The sequence below is a fragment of the Phaseolus vulgaris genome, chromosome 3, assembly GCF_000499845.2.
Source record: "Phaseolus vulgaris cultivar G19833 chromosome 3, P. vulgaris v2.0, whole genome shotgun sequence".
NCBI classification, from domain to species: Eukaryota; Viridiplantae; Streptophyta; class Magnoliopsida; order Fabales; family Fabaceae; genus Phaseolus; species Phaseolus vulgaris.
The window spans coordinates 44,112,892-44,137,057 of record NC_023757.2 but is presented as its reverse complement, the minus strand read 5'-3'; the positions used below and the strand labels follow the sequence as shown (position 1 = coordinate 44,137,057).

Sequence of the window (24,166 nt, the reverse complement as noted above, 5' to 3'; positions counted from 1 at the left end):
ATGATTGTAAAAAGTTTAACAAATCTTAATTATGTAAAAATTCAAATAATATACCATAAGTTAGTGCAAATTTTGAGCACCTACCTAATATTAAATATAAAAGGTACAAAAAAATAAAATAAGATGAGAAAACAAAATTAAATTACAATAACTGAAAAAAAATACAAAAAATAATATGAATTCATATCAGATCTTTTTCTTTTATATTCGCAATATTCTCTCCAAACTTTTATTTACACTAATGTTCAAATTCTCCAAATTTGTGAAAGTATTTTAATATCATAATGGATCGGAAATACTCATCTAGTTTGTGAATATAGTCTTCAAGTATTGGTTGACTTTAATCGTGAAGATGTTGTTCATCATTTAGGTAAATCCTATATATTGTCATACATTGTTGACATTATTTACATTCAATCTTTTAAGACTTTTTCACTAAAAATTCAGACCAATCTAATTAGATAGATGCATTGAAGGTTAAGTCCAACTACAATAAGTTATCCTATCATACATGTAATAAGAATAATCTAGAAAGAATAACGTATGAAAAAGTCATATCATTTTTTGTGCATTTGATAATATGTTTTATGATATGTAATGATACTAATTAATGAAAATATTTTTTTATGATACATAACATAAAAATGTTTTTAGTATAATAATTATGAAAAATAAACTCAAAATGATTAAACATATAGATTTGTGAATCAAATAGGACTTTTTTTTTAAATTTATAATGCAATTTTAAAACTCTAGTAACATTATCATCATCATCTGTCGGCTGGTTAAGGATTCAGAAGGAATTTCAAGCTTCACAATTCATAAGAACAAAAGCTGTGAAATAAAAAACCCAAAGTTAAATATTTAAAACTTACATAACAACTTGCTTTCTTTGTTTTTTTTATCCTCACAAGAAGAGATTGCTCCCAAACTATCCCTTCCTCCCCCCCATATTTTCGTTACATTTCTACTTAAATAATTAAAAATAAATAAACATTATCTCCCTTTTATAAATAATACACACTCAAAAGCAGGGTCAAACTTCATTTCACTTTTATCAACAATATAAACTCAAAAGCAAAAATACAGGGTTAAAATGCACTGTACAATAAATATGGTTCATAAATAAATAAATCAGTAGCTAATTCTTACCCAAATGTCTTTTGGTCTCATCCAAATATTTTTTACCTTTTTTATGGACAATAAAAACGATAAATGTAAACTACTTTCGGGATGATTCAACCCATATATTAAAAAAAAAATCTTAAGCCAACTCGTCTAACTGGATACTGAGATCTCACCTGAAAGAACAAATCTCTGAAAAAAAACATCGACAAATCATCCTCATACAGACCAAGACACCAGTCAGACAAAAAGAAAAACGTAGCATGAGACTTGACAATGACCAAACCTTTAATTGAATCAAGGCAAAAACTTCTTAAACGTCAGTCACACCCTTATTAAAAATTACATTGTTCATATGCTTTCACAACTCGCTTACCACTGCAATCCAAATCACCGCTCCCCCATACATCCCTGAAGCATTTTCGAGTCTGAATTGAGAAAAATTCAGCAAAGGAACGTTGTGAGGACAAACTGTACTCCAATCCATTCAATGCAATGACTCCAAACTAGCCAAACAAATCTACACTTGAAAAACTAATGTCGACAGGACTCTTCATCCACCCTGCAGAGACTACACAAAGGACTATCTAACACGATCTCACGTTTTTTCAAATTGATCTGGTGGTTATGTTATTCTCCAACACCTTCCAAACAGTAACGAGTGGAGAATGTTGTGCTTTAGACCTCCAAAACTACTTATATATAGTGTGGTTGGCTTGAGGTACATTGGCATGATAAATCTTTTAAGGATTTGAGTTTGGTTTTGGAAACTATTTTCGTATTTGCAATGTAATTTTATAAGGAAAAACTTTAAATCGCTAATTGTAATACATTGCAAAGATGATTATGATCAAAACATTCTTTTTTTCAAATGACTAAAACGTTTGTTGGTATATACTGTCACAAGTTATTATATCATTACATAAAACATAATGTATATGGGGGATTGTTGCAGAGTGAGCAATAAACTCATTTTGGTAAGAAAATCTTGCGATCTTGATAAATTTTTCATTGCAAAAGTAACTGGTGCTGAACTTCTGAAGGCAACAAATCTCCAACCACTTTCATAGATTATTATCACTGCTTCCTTTCCATATATTTAATATTAATGAATATAAATTAATAAATATAAACTTGCATAAAAGAAGTTGTTAATATCCCAGTAGTAGCAATAAATATGTCATACATTATAAAATAATATTTTAACACGTTGGCAGATGTCACATGATAATGCTATATTAATTTGATTTGGCAAAAATATTATTTAAAATTTTCTTTTATACTTTAATTGTAATTTTGGTCCTAAACTCTCTTAACATAATTTTTAATTATTTTTTTTATTTTGGATATGACAAAGTAAAAAATAATAATTACGCGACTCAGGACGTTTTAGAATAATTATATAATTTAATCAATAGAATAATTAATTATTTTTTTCTTTAAAAATAGTTTTTATTTAATACTTTTTTTTTTATAATGGAAGTAACGTATCTTGAAATTTACAAATTATAATTTTTAAAAATGTAAAACATACAAATTTAACCTATTCCTACTTTCTCTTGAATCTTGAAAGGATATTATCCCAATTTATTCAGTAAAGAAAACAGGCTATATATAACTTTATATAAAAAGGTAGGAATAATTAACCTACTTAACCTGTGAAAACAAAAAATATGTTTTTTCATCCATTCCCATTTTGTTCCATTATGCTCTCCTAATTTCTATTTATAAGATCTAATTACCTAATTCATTAGGATTAAGAAAACTCGTTAATTTCCTTGCAAAAATAAATAAATAAAAGCACTTAATTTACTTGATGCAGTAAATATATCTTAAATTTATATTTTTCTATGGTAACTTCTCCCTCTTTTAATTAGATATATATTGTATTCCAAAATTAATTTATGGCAGAAACATTATGAATGGTATTAAAGAAAGGACTAATCATACTTTCAATTTAAGTATTATAAAAAAAATATTTTTCCTTTTTACCATCTCTTGACCTATTCTTACCCTTTTCTTTAGAAGTGAGGAAGGTTCTATTACTCAACCTGTATCTTACACCAAATAACTGAAATAAGTAATCAAATTAGGTAAGCATCTTCAACTCTCCCATGTTCAACTGAAACAACTGTTTTATAAGCTATATAATGTTTACTTTTTTATAGTTAACTACATATTTTTTCTTTTCAATAATCTTTTAAATATATTATTAATGTTTCTTTAGACCTTTTGTAAAAGTATAGCAGTAAAATGAAGAGATAAAAAAAATGTGATGAATAATATCATTGGTGTTTAATTAGTTAAAGAAAAGGTACAGACTTAGCAAGGAAGCAAGGTTTCCATAGGTATCTTGTTTTGTAATTCCAGTTAGATAGATAACACTACTATTTGTGGTTTTTAAACTGTTAAATCAGAAACAAATCATCCAATTTTCTTTAGTCATAATTAATGCAGAAGAATATGTATGATGAAGATGCCTACATCAGCTTTGTAATGTGGACTTTGGCCTCGACAAAGTCTTTAAACTCACTTCAAGGTAAGAGCTTCAAGATATAACTGGAGAAACATGTATTAATAGAATACTTAAAAATGTAACATGTTTAATTAAGAAAAGTGATGATAATTTAAGAGGAGTTAAAAATCATTACAATGTTTGAAAATAAAAATATTATTAGGTTCTATTCATTCAACTCGCTAACTCATTTGTTAAAAGAAGTTACAAAAGATGAATGAAATTGAAAGAAAAAAATGTAAGAAAATAAAATAAAATTCATTGTGTTTGAAGAGAGAAGTCTAAAACCATATTTTTTTTTATCCTGAAGATAGTTTTTGTTTTCTTAATTTGGTATGAGAGGGTAGGATAAAAAATTCATTTGTTTTCTTTTATGTTTTCTACCAAAAAATAAAGATGGATTTCATCCATTTTTTTAAATATATGTTTAAGAAAAATTATATATGACACATTTTTACTCTATTTTTTTATAAAAAAATGGTATTTGTTTTTTTATTTTATTTTCACTTCTAATCAATAAGCATGTAATTTTAGTTGTTGAGTTATGGTTGATGTGTTTGGATTACATTTTTGAACTTTGTTAAAATTGTTTTTGAAATTGTTAAAATTGTTAGTGCAGAAGTTGTTTTGAAAATTGATTTTGTTTTGCACAAATAGGTGCTTCTATGTATCTCGCTTGAGCATCAAATTGTTGTTTAAATATTGCTCAAGCGAAGACTATCCACTTGAGTGTAAAGTATATTGCTGAAACGATTGTATAAATACTGAAGTCACAACACTCTTTAGTAAGAATTACATTTTCAGAAGAAAAAAAGTGTCACAATGATTATTTTTTCTATAAAATTTCAATCACTAAAGTGGTGACCATCAACTTTAATGTAAAACATATCACTAAGGGTTAATGTTTTTGATGATTAAAGAGAGTGTAATTATTTCATATCATTCATTCACGTGTGCAAGATAATGGTGGTACGATACACATATATCAATTAAAATATTAAAATTACTCTAGTCTAAGTATATTATTTTACATTAAATATATTATTTTGCATTAAATATATTATTTTACGTGGAGTCCAACCATGTGACTTACAAACTCAAATCTGCATGTTTGTCCGTATTATTGTAGATTTAAAAAAAATGAGTAAAGAGTATCAATGTTAATTTTTAATAAAATTTTGCGTAAGATAAAAAATAATTCATGAAATATAATTAATTTATACTCAAATTCAAAATCAGTTTTTAGAAAAATTAACATAATAGAATTATAAAATAATTTATAAATAATTAATTTAGTTTATAGAAAAAAATATTTATGAAGAAGTCAAATAGAACCTCATAATTTGTTTGTCAAGGAGAGGCTTATTTCCAAAAAGGTTGGATGTTGACGTGTTCAGAGTTTCAGACTGTTTCTTCCTTGCATTCCATATCTTCTTTTGCCACCTCCATATACAATATGAAAATACATTTTTGTCTTTCTTCATTTAAAAAAAACTTATGGATTACATAATTCAGAAGTTAAATAAGACTTCCGAATTATGTAATCCAGAGAATAATCATGCATATGAAAAATGGCTTCTAGATTATGTAATCCGATAGCTAATTACAAATTTGAAAAATGACTTTCGAATTACGTAATCCAAAATATTATAAAGAGACATTTTTGGAAATTTGAAAAACTTATGGAGGTGAAAGAAGAAGGTATGGAGGTGCAGGAAGAAACAGCCAGAGTTTCATGATCAGTGTATGTGGGACCAAGGCAGTAATTGGACCCTATTGGGCTAGTCAAACTGGGAGGACTTAATTGGGCTAGCCCGGAACAAGTGTAATTATAAAAAGAGATCAAACTTCTTAAAAATGCTGATGTAAAACTCACTCTCATTTTTATTCACATTTAGGTTATTAGTCTTCATTTATCAACTAAATAATATCTTTAACTCACACTTAAAAAATTTAAAACAAATAAAACTAATTTAATAATTAGGTGTGTTCAAATTAAATAAATAACAGAATGAATGTTGTATATATGAAACTGGATGGGAAATTAAGAGTTTGTTTGTTTAATTTAGTTTTCCTTTTCTTTTTCTTAAAAGGTAATAAACTACTTTTTTTCCTCCTAAATCCTTGTTTGCTTTGAGTTACTATGCCTTCATGAAAAATATGACTTTAAACAGTGTATTGATTTCTTAAAAGAAAATTTAAAAAATGGACAATATAAAATATGTAATTTATATTTAATTTGGCTCTATAAAAAATAAAAATACAATTTTCATTATAGTGTTTTGTTTTTTAATATTTTTATTCAATTAAACAATATTTTATTTTTTAAAATCCCAAGTTAGTTTTAGTTTATAAAACAACTCAATTTACTCTTTTTTTTTCTTATTTTAATCTTCTAAAGGTACAGACGTAATTTTATCCAAATGGGTTTAATAATAAATTTTCCAAGTATTTATGAAGCTATATGGATTCATGTGTCATATTTTATGATTGATAAATTCTTTTCTCAATTACATATATACAACTTTTAAATAAGAATGATAAATAAAATGTTCTCACCATTATGGTATTATACATATGTCTATGTTATGTGACCCTTTATAAGTGGTTTATGTTATGTGACCCTTTATAAGTGGTCCTTTGTCTTTGTGACTCTTTATTGATGTAGATTGTAGAATTATAAAAAAGACATAGATAAGTGGTTCCTTTATAAGTGTTTTCTTGTTTCTATTTTTGTGAACCTTGACATCTAGCAGATGTCTAAATTGAAGCATCTCTTAAATTAATTGAAAAAATTCTAAACCCTCAATATTGAACTTTATTAATATATGCTAATATTTGCAAAACTCCCCAACTTGTCACTTCACTTAACGCTCAATCCAATGTGTCTCTAGCCACATCAACAACACTTGTCGCCGTTGAGAAAAAGTTAATAGAAATGATCAATTTGGGTACTTTTTAGAAAACAAAGAGACAAAATTAATTTTTTTAAAATTACTGTGCTAAATTGAATATTGACCATAAATATAAGGATCAATAAGATATAATTATACCTAGATTTAATAAGATATTGAGATTCAAATAATGCACTGAGTTAAAATAAACAAATGTTTCATATGTGAAGAGTTTATAGAGGGTGAGAATTATCAATATTCTATTAGAAATATCAAAATTATCTTATAAATGAAAATTATCACATGAGATCAAGGTAGATTGCCATATATAATAGATGCTGATAGATGTTATAACGTTAATTTTAGTTCTATAAAAATAATCAATTTATTGTTATTTATTCAATGTGAGTATTGATGGACAATTGTGGACATTATCCATATATATTGATTATACTGTATATTTAATTTAAACATTAGTTTACATTTTGTGTTTATGTATAATTTTGTAACTATGCTTGTATTTTGATATGAAAGCAAATAGAGTTAATCAGTAATGAACCGGAGAAGTTAGTAGTTATAGTAGTTGAGTTTTGAGAATGTTAGATAGTGTAAGTTAGTAGTTATAGTAGTTGAGTTTTGAGAATGTTAGATAGTGTACTTCCAACCTACTCAAGTAACACTAGCAAAATCTTATAGTAAAAAATATTGAGATCGAAACAGATAATAGGCAAATGCATGTTTATTGTTGAATTACTAAACTTGATTACAATATATGAATTAAGTAACAAGAAGTAGAATATGCGGCATTGGTGATGAGGGATTATTGAGTGTTGAATACATAAATATTATATTGAATTGTAAAGCTTTGGGTGGGGATGACAACAAGAGGTGTTTTCTTTTTTAGAACAATACCAAATTTTTCTGAGGTATCTAACTTTTCTCCTTTGGGTATTGTCCAATCAAATAAGTGTAAAAGTGTTGCCAGAAAATATAGAACTGTTCTCTCAGCCATTGCGATTCCTGCACAAATTCTTCTTCCAGAGCCAAAAGGGAAATAACTGAAGTCATTGCCAGTGAAATCCCATTTTGCATCTAAAAACCTTGTAGGGTCAAATTCGAGTGGGTTTTCCCAAATGGAAGGATCTCTATGAATAGCCCACACATTAATGAACACTCGAGACCCCTTTGGAATTGTGTAACCTCCCACATTGGTGGTTTGACTTGGGCAATGTGGGATTAGAAGTGGAAGCACAGGGTGCAATCGAAGGGTTTCTTTCATCACAGCTTGCAAGTAGATCAACTTACTAAGGTGAGACTCTTCTACTGTGTTATCTTTCCCAACTACAACTTCCAACTCCTCTTGGACTCTCTTCATTATCTCTGGATTATGCATTACTTCTGCTATTGCAAACTCTATGGTGTTTGAAGATGTGTCGGTTCCCCCTGTAACCATATCCTGTTTGTGTTCATCAAAGATTTTGTACGATATTAATCATGAAATATTCAATATTATTCTTTTTTCTAACCTTAATAAAGATGTAGTTGCAGTGTAAAGATTTTGTTAGATTGACTAAGGATATACTTACCATTGAATAACATTATCTAATTAATTTATGACTTTCATTTTCTCCTCTCAAATAATGGTAAAATTTAGCATTTTTATTTTGTTTTCTCTCATTTGTATTTTTCTCCACTTCCTTACTTCCTTACTGCGCAAATAAAGAAAGGGTTAATGTACAACTAATAAGAGCATCAAATGAAACAATATAGGAAAGGTATAAATTTTAAAATTGCGTGGAGTATTGATAAATTTGAAACCTAATATATATATTAATTCATCGAATAAGTTAGGTTAATTCAATTGGATTAGGCCTACATAATGGCTTTCAATTTTTTTTCTCTCAATTTCACACTAAAATGGTTATTGAAGTACGCTTTTAAGATTTTTTTTCTAAAATAATTTTTTTTTAATTGGTGTATTAAAGTCGTATTCTAATTAATATATACATATATAATATACATCAATTGGATTTTTTTTTAAAAAAAAATCATACTTACAAGCACAGAAGTTTTTAAGAACACGACTTCAGAACACCAATTATTTTTTTTAGCATTTTATAAAATAAAAGTCTAAAAAATTGTTTTAAAACACAACTTTAGAGTGAAATTGAAAAAATAATTGAAAGTCGACGAGTTCTAATTTAAAAAAAAAAAATTGATCTCAACAAAATTGGTGAACTAAGCATAACTTCTTTATTTTAGATTTAAAATCGTACACGCATAAATAACTTATTCATTTATGTGATTTTTAATTTTTTTTTATCTATTTTGATAAAAAAAAGTACGGAAAAACTATACCAATTATATAATTTACGCTTTAAGGAAAAAGTCATGAAAAAAATGAGACTAGAAAATTGAGCAACTGGTAGAATTGGAAAAGCAAAGTTTGTTTGTTTAGGAAAGGTACCATGAAAAGGGCCTTGATGTGGGTGAGGGTCAATGGCGTCTTGGAATCACCGCTTTCGGAATCCTTAAGATCTAACAAAAACTGCAGAAAATCCTTCCTTTCTTTCCTTTTCCCATTTTCTTCTTCATCGACCTTCACTCGTTCACCAATCATCCTTTCAAATATCCCATCGAACCGTGACGCCAACACCTGCATCTCTTTCTCCACACCTTGCAAATCGAACCGCGCCAACCAGGGAAAAAAGTCCGAGAGATTGGGCTTCCCCAAAAGCTGCGTCATCTCCGCCACCAACTCCCTAAACTCCGCCCCCAAAGTTTCCCTCTCCGCCCCTTCCACCGCCGTGCCCCACATCATACTGGTTATCACATTCATCACCGTCAGAAACACCTGCTCCCCCACGTTCACCGCACTCTCCGCTCGGCCGTACAAATACGACACCGTTTTACGCATCTCGTTGCGCCGCAGATCGTACACGGAGTCCAGGGTGATGTTGCTCAGCATCTTGGCAGTGCACACTTTCCTCAGCATCCGCCATTCGGCTCCGTAGGGGTTCCATGCTATGTCAACACCGCCGTAGGTGGCAACCCTGCCGGCGACGGGGACGTCGCGGTTGGCAAAAACAGTGTCGTGGTCTTTGAGGACCTCACGAGCCAGGGCCGATGAAGTTATGACGATGGCGAGCTTGCTCCCGAGTCGGAGCTTGTAAATTGGGCCGTGGGTTTGGGCCAAGGCGGCGAAGTAAGTGTGAAGGTCCGGGTGAAGAGATAGAAGGTTCCCGAAGACAGGAAAGGCCCGTGGCCCAGGTGGAAGGCTCTGAGAGTTGGGTTTGATGAAGTAGAGGCATGCGTAGCAAATGACTGCGAGAAGGACACAGAAAAGCAGAAGCAAGGTTGAGAGGGTAAACATGGTGCTATTATTGCGTTGAAATCTGAAAGATGCGTTTCTCTTTTAAATCATTTGCAAATATTTAAATCATATATATGAATTAATAAAAGAGCATCTACCGCTCTATATATTATTATTATATAATATTTTATCAGAAAAATCAGTGTCAAGTGGATGTATTCAATGCAATGAATAATTAGACTACCATGGGAATAAAATCTGCAAACGACAGGTGTAGTTTTGTTTGCCGAGTTGACGGGTTGAACATGATCACATAAATCCTCTTTTATCGCCAAATATTTCATTTAAAAGCCATGAAATTATATGGTTTCTATTTTTTTAAAATTAAAAAATAATTTTTAGATAATTTTATTAATAAAAATTACATTAAAAAAGTAGGGTGAGAAAATATATTTTTGTTTTTATTTAAGAGAAGATAAAATAAAATAAAATAAATGTATGGTATTATGTACGTTAAGGAGTAGATTTGAAAGGAAAATATGAAAATAGATATTTTTAGTGGTTATAGTCTTATAGAAGTTTAGAGAGGAAACACTAGAGCGAAACACTACTATTCTTTATAATTTGTTATAATTATAAACACCACAAAACCCACATGAAATATTTAATGTATAAACAAAGGTCGGGAAATTTATGGGGGTCTAGCTTCAGTGATACCTAAATTTATGGGAGTCTTCTTGCATTTAACGAGTTTCATTTTTTTAATGCTTAATTTATTACCTTTTTGCCGGTAATTTCTTCATCTTCTAACGAGTTAGACAAATGAAAAAGTAATTCCCACTAAAAAATAATCGCGGTTGTATTAAGGATTTAATAATAGAACTACAGCAATCTATAACTAAATGCAATTTTATTAAGGTCTTGTTTAGGCTAATATTTTGTAGACAACAGAGTTTCAGCTAACAAATCTTTATTAAATTCTTGTTTTGAAGTTTTTTTTTTCTTACATTTTGTTGAAGCATTCAAAAGAAAAGGCATATGGTGGGTACTTAAATATTATTAGAAGTATGTTCCCTTGCTTAGTGCATAATTATGATATTAAGTTATTATAAAAGTTTAGTTTGGGTTGGAGAAGCGTGGTGTGGGAATAGCAATCATAGGCATTTTCTTTCTTAGAACAATTCCAAATTGTTCTGATATCTCTAACTTTTGTCCCTGTGGTATTGTCCAGTCAAATAAGTGCAGAAGTGTGGCAAGAAGATGCAGAACAGTCTTCTCAGCCATTGTTATTCCTGCACAGATTCTTCTTCCAGATCCAAAGGGAAAATAATTGAAGTCATTGCCAGTGAAATCCCATTTTGCATCTAAGAACCTTGTGGGATCAAATTGGAGTGGTTTGTCCCAGACGGAAGGGTCTCTATGAATGGCCCATACATTGATGAAGACTCGAGAACCCTTTGGGATGGTGTAGCCTCCCACGTTGGTGGTTTGACTAGGGCAATGTGGGACTAAAAGTGGAAGTGCAGGATGCAATCGAAGAGTCTCTTTCATCACAGCTTGCAAGTAAATCAACTTATGAAGGTGAGACTCTTCTACCATCTTATCTTTTCCAACCACATTTTCCAACTCTTCTTGAACTCTCTTCATCACTTCTGCCTTCTGCATTATTTCTGCCATTGCAAACTCAACTGTGTTGGAAGATGTATCCGTTCCACCTACAATCATATCCTGTTTTGTTCTCATGCACAAATCTCCCTAACATTAGTCTCACCATATTCTCCAACAAAATAATTAATTTACCATTTACTTAGCTTATGTACTTATGTGAAAACTTAAATGCTATTATACTTATAAAACTTGTTTATCTTGCTAGCCCAACAAATACAGAAAAAATTGTGATTGAAGAAAATTAGGAAAACAAGGCTATAAAGTACTAAAAAAACAAAAAACATTATATATAACAATAAATACCTGCATAAAAAATAAATAATAAAATTGATTATAAATAAAACATAATTAATTATACCTAAAATCATAATAATTATATCGTAATATAGTAAAATATTGACAAAAATAATTGGTTCTGAATAAATAAAATAAAATAATTAATTTTTTTGATATTTTATAAATAATTTATTTTAAAATATATTATTTTTATTTATTAAAGTTTTATAATAATTTTATTCAACTTAAAATTTATTTTAACTTTAATTTACATTTTCAAAAAATTTCTTAAGTTATTAATTTAAAATCACATTTATTATACCATCCAAAACTCTAAACACGTTAAATTTACTATAATTTTTTTATTCATGATTTTCTCAAACTTGAATCCAAATAATCTAACTTCCAATTCTATTTCTCTTCCTTTCTTCCCTTTGATCCAGACAAACTTACAAACTTATATCACCTCCTAATAATTCTTTATAAAAAAAAATTATTTAATAATTTTATTTACATTTTAACTTAATATCTTTATTTAATATGTTATTATTAATCACAGGTGTCAAATGGTTATATTTATAAAAGCTGGTGTGAAGATTTTTTTATCTTCCACATTCTTATCATCTCATAAACTTACCACTCAAATATATTATTCTTTTATTCTACAATTGTTTTAAAAAGAAAAGGTAAAATTGAAGAAATAATTTAGATTTAGATTTTGGAAAGGAAATCCAAAAAGGAGATGCAAAGAAGGTAATGAAGTTTGAAAGTGAAGTAAGAAAAGGTACCATGAGGAGGGCCTTAACGTGGGTCATGGTGAATGGGGTCTTTGAATCAGGGCCTTCAGAATCCTTAAGATCCAACAAATACTGCACAAAATTCTTCCTTTTTTTCTTTTTCCCATCTTCTTCTTCTTCTTCTTCTTCTTCCACCTTCACTCCTTCACCAATCATCTTTTCAAATATTCCATCTAACCGGGGTACCAACGCCTGCATCTGTTTCTCCACGCCCTGCAAATCGAACCGGGCCAACCCGGGAAAAAAGTCCGAAACATTGGGCTTCCCCAGAAGCAGCGTCATCTCCGCCACCAACTCCCTGAACTCCGCTCCCAAACTCTCCCTTTCCACCTCTTCCACCGCCCCGCCCCACATCATACTGGTTATCACATTCATCACCGTCAGAAACGCCTGCTCCCCGACGTTCACCGCACTCCCCGCTCGGTCGTACAAATACGACACCGTTTTGCACACCTCGTTGCGCCGCAGATCGTACACGGAATCCAGGGTGGCGGTGCTCAACATCTTCACCACGCACACTTTCCTCAGCATCCGCCATTCGGCTCCGTACGGGGTCCATACTATGTCGGATCCACCATAGGTGGCAATCCTACCGGCGACGGGGACGTCGCGGTTGGCGAAAACGGTGTCGTTGTCTTTGAGGACCTCGCGAGCAACGGTGGGTGAAGTTATGACGATGGCGAGCTTGGTCCCGAGTTGAAGTTTGAAAATTGGGCCGTGTATCTGGGCCAAGGCGGCGAAGTAAGTGTGAAGCTGAGGGTGAAGAGATAAAAGGTTTCCGAATAAGGGGAGGCCCGGTGGAGCCGGTGGTAGGTTTTGGGGGTTGGGTTTGAGGAATCGGTAGCACGTTATTAGGAAAATAAGGAAGAAGATTATAAGGGTAGTTGTAGGTTGATCACACCAATACAGGGTTTGAGATAGAGCTGAGGAGAGAGACATGGTGGTGTAATTATGAGTATTCTTGTGTTGGGATTTCATATAAAGGAAATGAGAATTTGGAAGATAGAGGTAGCGAGTAATGCAAAGAAAATTAGCAGAAACCGACAAATTATTACATGTTTGGAAGGGCGCACGATGGTTAGACGACAGAAGGGGAATCTTAGGTTTTTTTTGCTTAACTCACTAGGTATCATCACTTCATACTATATATGAAATTTCAATTTTAAATTAAAGATTTTTGAAATTGTTTTCGAGTCTGAGAAGAAGAAAACTTGGAAGTCATGAACAAATAGAGAAAGTAGGGTGACAAAAAAAATATTTTTGTGTTTATTTCAAAGAGAAGATAAAATAAAATAAATGTAGTGGTATTTGTGGGTTAAGGAGTAGATCTTTTTAATGGTTATAGTCTTATAGAAGTTTAGAGAGGAAAAACTAGAGAGGAAGAGTGGCTTGGCGGAAAAAGAAATTCTTTTAAAGCTATGTTTTTAAGTTCTAATTACATTTTTTTTAAACTTATCTTTATGTAATAAATGAGTTTAAATGACATGTATTATTAATATAAAATATTTTTTGTTAATAAAGAAGTTATTCATAATATGAATTTTAAGATAATTTATAATGATTGATAAATTTGGTTTTTTCTATACTGTTTTTTCCAAAAATGATTGGTGTTCTGTAGATTGTTCTCTTTCTTTCTTTCTTTCACATATAAACAAACGTTCTAATACTTACAAAATTATTTCAAATCAAGCATTACTTGTTCATTTTCGTAACGTATAGAATTGTCTATATTAAAACAAAAAAAATCAATATTTTAACGGTTACCAACAAAACAAATCACCCTTGCAATTTTTGTTACATCTATATTCACTTTAAATGCTACCCACAAATTAATAATATAAAATTAATATAAATATTTAAATTTTAACTTTATAAATTTAACAAATTTAACGATTTGTGATTAGATAATGTAAAAAAGATATTATATTATTAATATATGTATTATTTGTTTACATATATATATAATATTTTTTTAGATATTAAACTCTCAACTTATCACTGTCCTAGGTGCCATGAAATGTATAAACACAGGTCTGGAAATTTATGGGGGTTTGGCTTCAGTGATACCTAAATTCTGGTTCCCAAATGTGTGTGATCTCCCTTTCTTCTATTTAGGAAAGTGGAGCTATTTGGTTGGAATATTATCTAAAAATACTCAAACACAAGTTTGGTCTAAACCAAATATTCAACATTAGAAATCGTATTTTAAATTTTTGTTTACTTTTTCAAAATTCTTATATGTAAATGTTTTTTTAATGAAATAATGTATTTAAACATGATTTTTAAAATTTTATTTTTGTAATTTTTAATTGGATTTTAGCATTTTTTTAAATTGAATATTAATTTTCTGTTTTGATCTTTTAATTAACTTATAGGTTTTTTTATTTATTCAAAAATAGTTATTATGAAAAATTAAAAATGTACTAATGATTTTAGTTTTAAATAAATTTTTGTATATTTTAATTTATATACTTTTCTTAATAGTGTGATTCAATAATTAAATAATGATGTTAATTAAATATAATTTGAAAAATATAAAATAGTAAGTAAATCAATAATTTGAATAAAAAACATTAAGGACATCAAACGTATAAATAAATAAAAAAATTGAAATAAAATTTTTACATTATTTATATGAACAATTTTTATTATGTGATATTTATTCTGATAATAAGTTTTTTTTTTCCTTATTTAAAATTAGTTCATTCATTTTGTTATGAAGATAATTGTTATGAAGACAAGTAAGTTAAGTGTTTGATTGTTTAGTGTGTATATGAGAATTAAGAATGAAATTCAATCTTGTATAAGATAACAAATAACTTCATTTCAAACCTGATGAAACTGAACTTTATTTTGTAAATATTTTGTAGAGTGTCAATAACAATAATGATGTGAAAATAAGGTAGTCAAAGAACTTGAAACTCCTCATGATTACACCAACAGTCATTTAACTCAATTGTGTTTGACATTAGTCGTCGACTAAGTTGAGGAGTTACTATCTTTTGAACATTGAACTCAAAAATTTCTTGATTATAGCTTGAACATGACACATGGTTGATCTTTATTCATATTTCTCGAGTAAGGTAGTGATATCATTAGGGTATTGATGTCTTGCTCACAACATGTACTCTATCTTAATGTTTCATTCAACAAATTACGATTTAGTTCTTTTAAATGTTGATTTAATAAAAATAGAAATGGGTAAGGAATGTGCTCCCTTCAAAATAGAGTTCATGCATTTGACAATAGTGATTGTCATGCATACCTCTTGTCTTCATCATATGCTTGAGTCCATTTATCTATTGGTATCTAATCTATCCATGAAATCACTTGTTGAAACTTCAATCTCATAGGTGATAACTTAGATTGAACTAGGAGTTGTTTCATCCTCCCTCACGCCGAGACTGTCAAGTCGTGCGTGAGACTATATATTATGGGTGGTCCGATAGTAGCCCAATAGCGAGTGACATTGATACCATATTACAAAGTGGACTTTAAGCCTAACTCAACCCCATAAAACCGGCTCAATGGGGTGAAGTTTGCACCCACTTATATACTATGAATTACTTAATACATTTGAAGTACATCTTATTTTAAAGTATAATTTTTAATTTCATGAATTATATTTCAAATCAATTCCATAAAATTATAATTTAATTTAAACAAATATATTTTAAAAGGATCCACTTTAATAATAATTTGATTCTAATTAAAATGTTTTTCAATCACTTTATTTACAACAAATATGGATTAGATGGAGACTATAATCATCACATTCATTGAAGCATTGATATTTATATAACAAAATTACAATACTAGAAATCTCAACCTTTCTATCCCTATTACACGCCAATAAATAAAAAATTAAGAATCTTGTGTAGTCTACAAAAGCAGAACAACTAATAAATGTTGCCTTCGAGACCAACTGCACTATCACAAGAAAGGATAAAGAAATATTTAATCCATTTTCTAATAATGTATTTATAATAAAATTAAAGAATATATATATATATATATATATAAATTAGAAGTAAAATATATCATTTGTTTTATATAATTAAGAGCACTTAAATATTTTTTGAAGTTAAGATACACAGAAATATGACTACCTTATTATCCATTTTCATCCTATTAATGAGTAAGTATTCATTTAATTTTATTTTCAATTCATGACAATTCCACTTTCTAGAATACAGTTGGTGTTAATACCTTTTGAGAAACTGGTTGGAGACAAAAATACAGACTCCAAATACCATATTAAAAATGGTTTGAATTTTGAAACCTGTGCAATAGAACGAATGAAGAGTTAGGGAAGGAGTATTTAACAGTATTAAATTGTATCTTGTTTCTATAAATAAGGATCTTAAACCTTAGATTCATCCTAATTCATTCTTAATCTTGATGTTCGTTTAAGATAAATATCTTAAACTGTAGAGTCCTTAAGTTTGATCTCCTTTTATGAATAAACCTTAATTTTAATTTCATTTTTAAATTTTACTCTCTTTTAAATTCAGGTTGAACTATTAATAAAGAAAAATCTTAACCATTTACTTATTTAATTATTTTAAAACTCAGTAATTATATAGTTTACGTCAAATAATTTTTTCAAACACTAAGACATAATAAAACTTATAATTAAAAAAATTCAAATAAATTTTTATTATTTTAAAATTTATAAATTCATGTTTTTTACATTTTAATACATGATCAAATGAATTGTAATAAACTAAGAAAAAAAATTATTTGTAGAAAATGTAAATTTTAAGTGAGTGATAAAAGAAAATTAAGGAAGAATCGAAACAAAATTAAACTTCATTGCGTCTATTTTCAAAATAAGATAGTTTAAAGATTAATAAAAATAAAGCTAAGTTTAAAATGTCTTCAGTTTAGGGTACTTTAGGGATCTTTTTCCCTTCAAAGTATTTTAGACAGTTAAGGTCAAGTTTCCAATTAATACTATTTTTTCACGTTAGGTCAAGTTTCCAATTAATACTATTTTTTCATGTTCTTAGCTACAGTACGTCGCCTAACGTTGTTTTGGGTTGTAAAAGCTGTTCCAGCATAAAAACAAAAATGAATAACGATACTCAAAGTTGATAAAACCAGCAGCGTCTCTATTTTTTAGAGTTAGTAGCATACTTGTAACTGATCAACTTGAAAATATTCCCTTGATAGAAAGGGCAAGCAAATAACAAATTGTTCAGCACTTATTGTAGGCTGACAAACATGGTTTAATGTTGCGAATGAGACTAAACAAAATTGGCAGTAGCACCATCAGTATTTACCAGTATTTAGCTCACTAGTTTATTTGCATTTGTCACACGAATTTCCTTTTAAACCACTACTCAGTATAAAATCACTTGTCACCTAAACGGCCAAACCTACGCAGGCAATCAGCAAAACTGGTAACAAGACTAGCACACTTCAAAGGATCCTTGATATGTTCCTTGTAACATGATAAGGTCGCAAATCTCTCGGCCGTGCATGGCTCAGGCTTTGGGTTTGGAAGCTTATACTCTTTAGCATGAAGATCCTTTGCCTTCTGGGTTACTTCCTGCAGCATATTATCCTCTTGCTTCTGCAATCTTTCCAAAATCTTCTCACTTTCCTGAAGCATAGATTGAATACCTTCTAACTCTGACTGTAGAGGTTGAGCAGGAAGAGTGGCAGGTAGATGCATAGGGGGCTGCACTGGCCACCCTGGAATAACTGCACTCTCGGGCTTTTTAGTTTCATTAGATTGGGACTTTTCAGGGTCTCTTGCCACCTTTCGTCTACTCTTTCTGGTTTTTTTCTTCGGCACAGCATCATCAACAAGCTGATTAACAAGGTCATTGCTAATCTGAATCGTAAACTCACCCATAATTGATAGCTCCTACATAAGGTACCCGAAAGATATCATGAAAGTAATGATGTTAAAAACAAATTGATGCAGGTAATGTAGAAAAAATAATTAAAATTGGGATCATTTTTATAATTTATGGATATTTTATTGATTTTGGTGGCTCCTGTTTTAGGTATCATAAGCATTTAAGTGTCTTATTTGTAAGTCCAAGGACCCTTACGCTATGTTTAAATAAGTAAAGGTGGGTTAAATGGAAGGTTGGAATAAAATATTGGGATGGAATGAAATGGAATAACCATCAATCTGAACATAGCCTTAATGAGCTAGGGTTAGTAGAAAAGTAAAGAATTACGTTTAGGGAGTTGTTTCCTTGTAATTTGTTTTCTAGTAGTTACTTGTGTTTGAATGTTGTGCTTAATAATTGTAATTTGGAATTCTCAAGAGATGTAGGTTTGGAGGTATTATAATTTGAAAGGTTTCTAAGTTATTTTGCTCTTGTTGGACTTTTACTGGACCTTAAAGTTGTTTGTAACCAAATTCTCACGAATTCTAAAGCTCCTACCTACTCGGGAGTAGTGGTTGTGTCTCTCCACTCTTCATACTTTTGAAAACAATTCAACGTCCCTAGTCTCTCACTCCTCTCACTGTGGTGGTCGCACCCACATCAATTACTTCAGCCGTTGGGGTCACGCTAAAGAAGAATGTCACACCAAAGCTCACAAGAAGTCTAAGCTAGCTAATGTGGCCGAAGCCACCACTCTTACTTTAGATATCATGATTTTTGCTACTGAGTATCATGAACTTCTGAAGCTTCGAGCAACCAACCAACTTGCATAATTTTGTTTTGGTAGTGGCTCAATAGACTTTGTTTCTCAGTCTTCCTCTCATAAACCTTGGATACTTGATTGTGATGCCTCAAATCATATAACTGGTAACAATCTCCTTTTACCTCGACCTTTTCGGACTCCATGCCTTTTGTTAATCTTGCAGACTACTCTCAAATGAAAGTTTGGTGCATCGAACAAACTCATCCTCTTCCTCAACTTTCTTTTAACTATGCTTTATTTATCCCTAGACGCCCTTTTAATCTAACCTTTATTTGCAAACTTACCAGCACTCTTAATTATTGTCCTGATTATTAATAATTTTGATCTTGTACAGGAACGACATAGTGGAATGATGATACTAAAAATGCTATGGCGAGGAAATAGTTGGATTGGGTTTCCACTCTTGGAACCAAAGTTTGCATTTATCATTGGACAACAATCTATGTGGGGACACTGTTAAGTGAATTGATAAATTAATTTATTAAAGTCCTAATGGCATAGGATTTTGAACGAGGCTCAACTAAATTTTAAAGCACTTTCAATTGTTGGGCATGGTGTGGCAATATTACATATGTACAGAAACCTAATTATTAATCCCAATGTCATTTTTGTCAATTTATTGTTATGTACTGTCATCACTAGCTTTTGTTATCAATTTTGTTGTACCTTAACAAAAATGTGATTTCATGTTTGGCTGGACAACATGCAGATTTTGCCTTTAGTGTTTTCAGATCTGCGACAAGAAACCTTTTCTATCTTCATGTGACGTGTCTTGTACTATTACCACAACATGTTTTGGTTTTCAATTTTGTGAATGGATTTGTGATCAAGTTTTTGTTTTGGTGTCATTCATTCTCCATCCCCCCTAGCATTGCCAATTGTACTAGTCTGGTAAATGTTACCATGTTGTCTAGCCCTTTAAGCAGGGAATTTCCTAAGGGTTCTTAAAGGTCGCCCAATCCAACAAAATGCCTTGGATTGGAAATCCTAGACCCACCTCTATAACTGCTAAAATCATAGCACTAAGTTTGGTAGTGAACTTCAGTGTATTGATAAAATCAGGTGTAGAGAACCTATCTAAACTCATCACTTTAGCCCTTTCTGAAAATAAGTTTCAGGTCAAATTCATCCAGAACTGTCCAAACTTTCTCACCTTCAGGGCTCCGTCTACATGGCAATGTATTAGAAGGTGCAATACCAGATAAACTTCTGAATCAAAAGACCTAACAAAAAATTTTCTGCATCAAAACATGTTGGTTGGTTAAATACCTGATTCTATCTCACAGCTTGATATGCTTTCACACTTAGTCCTTCAAGGCAAGAAACTTAATGGGTCCATTCCAAGAAGCATGAGGCAGCTTAATCAGCTTTAGTCTTAAGATCTCTCTCACAGCCAGCTCACAGGATCAATTCCTGTTGATGTCATTGCTCACTTAAAACGGATGTAACTTGACCTTTCTTAATACCACTTGGTTGGGCATGTTGGAAATTATACAAGCTATTGATATTCCAAACAATAATCTTTCAGCCTTCATTTCTTTGGAAATGTTACAAGCCATTGGTATGAAAGCTGTTTAATCTTGATTTTTCAGGAATCAATATTTCAGGTTCTATTCTTGCCGAAAATTTTAGTCACATGGACTTGCTTGAAATCTTAAACCATCAAGAAATCACTTAAAGGTGAAATCCCTGAAATATTGGCAGAACTTTATTAGAGTTCCCTGGGCCTTTGTTAGAGTAAACTACAAAGGAGCTATTCCTGATGGCTTTACCAACCTTTCCTTCAGTCAACTATCCAAAAAGAGTATATATGTGGCAAGACAACATACACCACAAGAACATTAAAATGGTGCAAGTTAACCCCCTTATACAATTAAAAAAAAAAAAGCTGTAACTTGCCATCGATCCTATGGCAACATTGTGTTCACTGTAGTAAGAGAACAACACAATGCAGAGCCTCATTAGTCTTAGGCATCAAATGTGTTTGCATTCTTTTGATGTTCCATTAAATACTGCTGGTTGCTTGAGGTTTACATTTTGAGAATCCTAGAGTCCTTATTAGAGCTATCAGAGTGTGCACACTAAGTGCCAGCTCAACCTCATTCAATCACTACCTTACGTCTCCGTTTCTCTTTCATTGAGTAGACTGCCCACATTTGGGTGTCTCTTGATTTCTGTTGAATTTGGTGTCTGATGAGTTGTGTTTCTGTTTTACATCTTGCTTTACAATTGGGTCGTTTATTATCTCCTTGCCCTGAACCAGCAAGTGTGTACTTATGTATATGTTGTAAGCTTCTTACAATTTCTCTCATGAAGTAATGGACTTTTTATTGTTCTTATTTATAATTGATAATTTGTAAATTGTAAGGCTAAAAGTTTATCATCAGTAAGGAGTGTGCTGATATGAAATTTTCTGCTCGATAGCTACCTTTGTACCTTAAGATGATACCTTTTTACCTTTAAAGTTGGACAACATGTGCTCAAATTTCGAATTTATAACATTAACGAGATTTTGCTGACGAATAAATGAAGCTTTCTATAGCTTCTATTTAAGCCATTTACTAAAATAATGTGATAAAACATCATGTATAAAGGAAGCTTGCTTGCTTTTAATTTAGTTTTAAGAATTAGAATATAATATAGGAAAACCTAATAGTGGCTACTAATGGAGAATAACCCTAATTATCTATTGTACATATTTCAAAATTACTAAGATCAACAAATCATATATTTTACACTCATCCTCAAGATGGAGCATATAAACCATGAATCATGCTTGTTACAAATGTGGTGAATAAAAAAGCTCTTCATGGATTTAGTGAGCATATTTCTACTAGGAAATGGTAGTGCTAGATGAGGATTGTGCAACTTAGATGCCAAGCAAGCACTTAAGTGGACCCAAGTCCTTGGTCTAAAATTGACTATGAAGGTGAGATTTGAGTTAAAGAATGCACTCAGAGTCATCACCAGTGATGATATTGCCATCAACATATATAGCAAGATAGATGCACAAGCCAAATAGAGTAAACACTTAAGCCTATAAATAAAACGTGAGTCCTTAGAGACAATAAAATCAGGTGAAGAGATCAATGGTGGATGAGTGTCATGACAAGAAAAAGGGCAAACAAAGGTGATTTCAGCTACAAGGGAAAAAGTGTTGCCATAATGTGGGCAAAAAATTTGAATATAACCCTGAGCTACCAAACGAGCTTTGTAACGATCAATTGTACCATCAGGTTTGATCTTCATTGTATAGACCCAACCTAATAGTGGTTTTGTCGGGAGGCAAGGAAACAAGCTCCCATGTGTTGCTAGCATCCAAAGCATTCAACGTCGCTGATTGCCAATTGTGGTCAACAAAGCTTCACTTGTGGACTTAGAAATTGATCCAGAGTCCAAAGAAGATAACAAAGAAAAATAGGAAGGCGATAATGAGTCACAATTTAGAGCATAGGCTTTACCAATGCTTTTCAAAAATGGACTTCCTCTCTATCTTTTTCTCCTATATCACTCCCTGCATTAAAGGTTACCAAAATCGCTATTCAACTCGTAAACTCAACCCTCGAACCTAATCAACTCGCGCACGTAGAATGGTTTTTTAGTAGGCTCGTGAACTCGAGCAAACTCGCTCAAACTCGTGTAAAATCACGAGTTTAGAGTTAATTCAGCGAGCTCGGTTGGACACTAGAAAAAAGCAAAAACGACACTGGATTCGTTTGTTCGTAGGTCAAGATTTATGCAGAACGCACCTGAGTAACAAATCCCGTGGTTCACTGGTTCTCTCTTGCAAGTTTCTGTCCGTTTCGGGCGTTGATGTCGCTTCTCCTATCCCACGAACAGATCTGTGGTGTCTTTCTCAGGTAGTTGTTTTTGTTTTACGTTTCCACATTCACCTTTTGAATTGTCCCTGCGATCTCACTGCCCTCCCCAATCCTATTTCTTCTTTGTTCGTTTCATAGCTGGGTTGGATAATTGGGTTTTCTTACTACTTTCGCCATTTTGGATCCTTGGGCCTCGCTTTAAGTCCAGTAACTTTTAAAAAAAAAACACAACTGAAAATGCAGAGAGGAAAGTAGGTGAATTTCGTTAGTGTAAATAATTATTAGTTGTATTGAAAGCTAGACATAAGAGTTTTTTTTATACAAGTGTATTAACTATTTATAATAGCAATAATTTTATTTTTAATGAATATAAATGAGATTTTTCCTTTTTCAAAAATATCTTATACTTTTTATTATAATTAAAATTTTATATTTAATTAAATATTTATATTAATTTAAGTTAAAAAAATTTAAAAAATAAATTAAAAAGTAATTATTGTAACGATAGTCATTACGATATTGTTAATTTATTAGAATTTAATTATTTTAAGTAACAATACTTTAACAAATAAAAATTATACTTACCAAAAAATATTATAAATTTAGTGTTCATGGTTTTGTCTCCCTGAAAAGAATTGGTTAAATTATTTTTTTAACTAGTGATATTATTAACTTAATATTATTTTTTATAAATATTGTTGGGTTTTTTTTTTTTTAAAAAGTTGTGTCAGTCGATATTAATATGTCATGAGTATTTCATATAATAAGAAAATTAATATATCACTTTTAATTTTAAACCTTAAGATAATAGGTATATGAGTCTTATTTTTTATATATGGTCCTACATTTCTATTCCAACTCCTTATAAAAAACACTTTAAATACAAAAAAATTCTAATAAGATTCAATCACTCAGGTGTTCTATCCATGTTTACTGTACTTTGTTGAGTTTTTTAGTTAGTGTTATTCGACATTAATGAATCATGAACATTTCATATAAAAAAATTAAGACATCACCTATATCCGAAACTACATCAAGATAATGGATATATTAATCTTATTTTTTATATAATGTTCTTCAGATTC

At 30.7% G+C, this 24,166-nt stretch overlaps 3 protein-coding genes across 3 annotated transcripts; all 3 read right to left on the bottom strand.

The window, feature by feature from the left end:
• Positions 1-7,255: 7,255 nt before the first annotated feature.
• LOC137808006 (geraniol 8-hydroxylase-like) lies at positions 7,256-10,040 on the bottom strand. Its single transcript, XM_068608895.1, has 2 exons — positions 9,002-10,040; positions 7,256-7,990 (listed from the first exon to the last, which is right to left on the bottom strand). The coding sequence occupies exons 1-2, from the start codon at positions 9,905-9,907 to the stop codon at positions 7,355-7,357; spliced, it is 1,542 nt and encodes a 513-aa protein (XP_068464996.1). The 5' UTR covers positions 9,908-10,040; the 3' UTR covers positions 7,256-7,354.
• Positions 10,041-10,800: 760 nt separating this feature from the next.
• LOC137808005 (geraniol 8-hydroxylase-like) lies at positions 10,801-13,972 on the bottom strand. The gene is made up of 2 exons (XM_068608894.1): positions 12,580-13,972; positions 10,801-11,575 (listed from the first exon to the last, which is right to left on the bottom strand). Exons 1-2 carry the CDS (start codon positions 13,564-13,566, stop codon positions 10,964-10,966), a joined length of 1,599 nt encoding a protein of 532 aa, XP_068464995.1. The 5' UTR covers positions 13,567-13,972; the 3' UTR covers positions 10,801-10,963.
• A 3,762-nt stretch (positions 13,973-17,734) lies between these two features.
• LOC137808004 (uncharacterized) lies at positions 17,735-23,186 on the bottom strand. Its single transcript, XM_068608893.1, has 2 exons — positions 23,010-23,186; positions 17,735-18,463 (listed from the first exon to the last, which is right to left on the bottom strand). Exon 2 carries the CDS (start codon positions 18,449-18,451, stop codon positions 17,945-17,947), a length of 507 nt encoding a protein of 168 aa, XP_068464994.1. The 5' UTR covers positions 18,452-18,463; positions 23,010-23,186; the 3' UTR covers positions 17,735-17,944.
• Between the last annotated feature and the right edge of the window lie 980 nt (positions 23,187-24,166).

What these genes read in the sequence shown, in the direction of transcription:
- LOC137808004 (XM_068608893.1), bottom strand. Translation starts at nt 18,451, where the DNA reads ATGGGTGAGTTTACGATTCAGATTAGCAATGACCTTGTTAATCAGCTT.
- LOC137808006 (XM_068608895.1), bottom strand. Translation starts at nt 9,907, where the DNA reads ATGTTTACCCTCTCAACCTTGCTTCTGCTTTTCTGTGTCCTTCTCGCA. An exon ending in ACATCAAGGCCCTTTTCATG is followed by an intron (nt 7,991 to 9,001) that starts GTACCTTTCCTA and finishes GAACACAAACAG; the next exon opens with GATATGGTTACAGGGGGAAC.
- LOC137808005 (XM_068608894.1), bottom strand. Translation starts at nt 13,566, where the DNA reads ATGAAATCCCAACACAAGAATACTCATAATTACACCACCATGTCTCTC. An exon ending in ACGTTAAGGCCCTCCTCATG is followed by an intron (nt 11,576 to 12,579) that starts GTACCTTTTCTT and finishes AGAACAAAACAG; the next exon opens with GATATGATTGTAGGTGGAAC.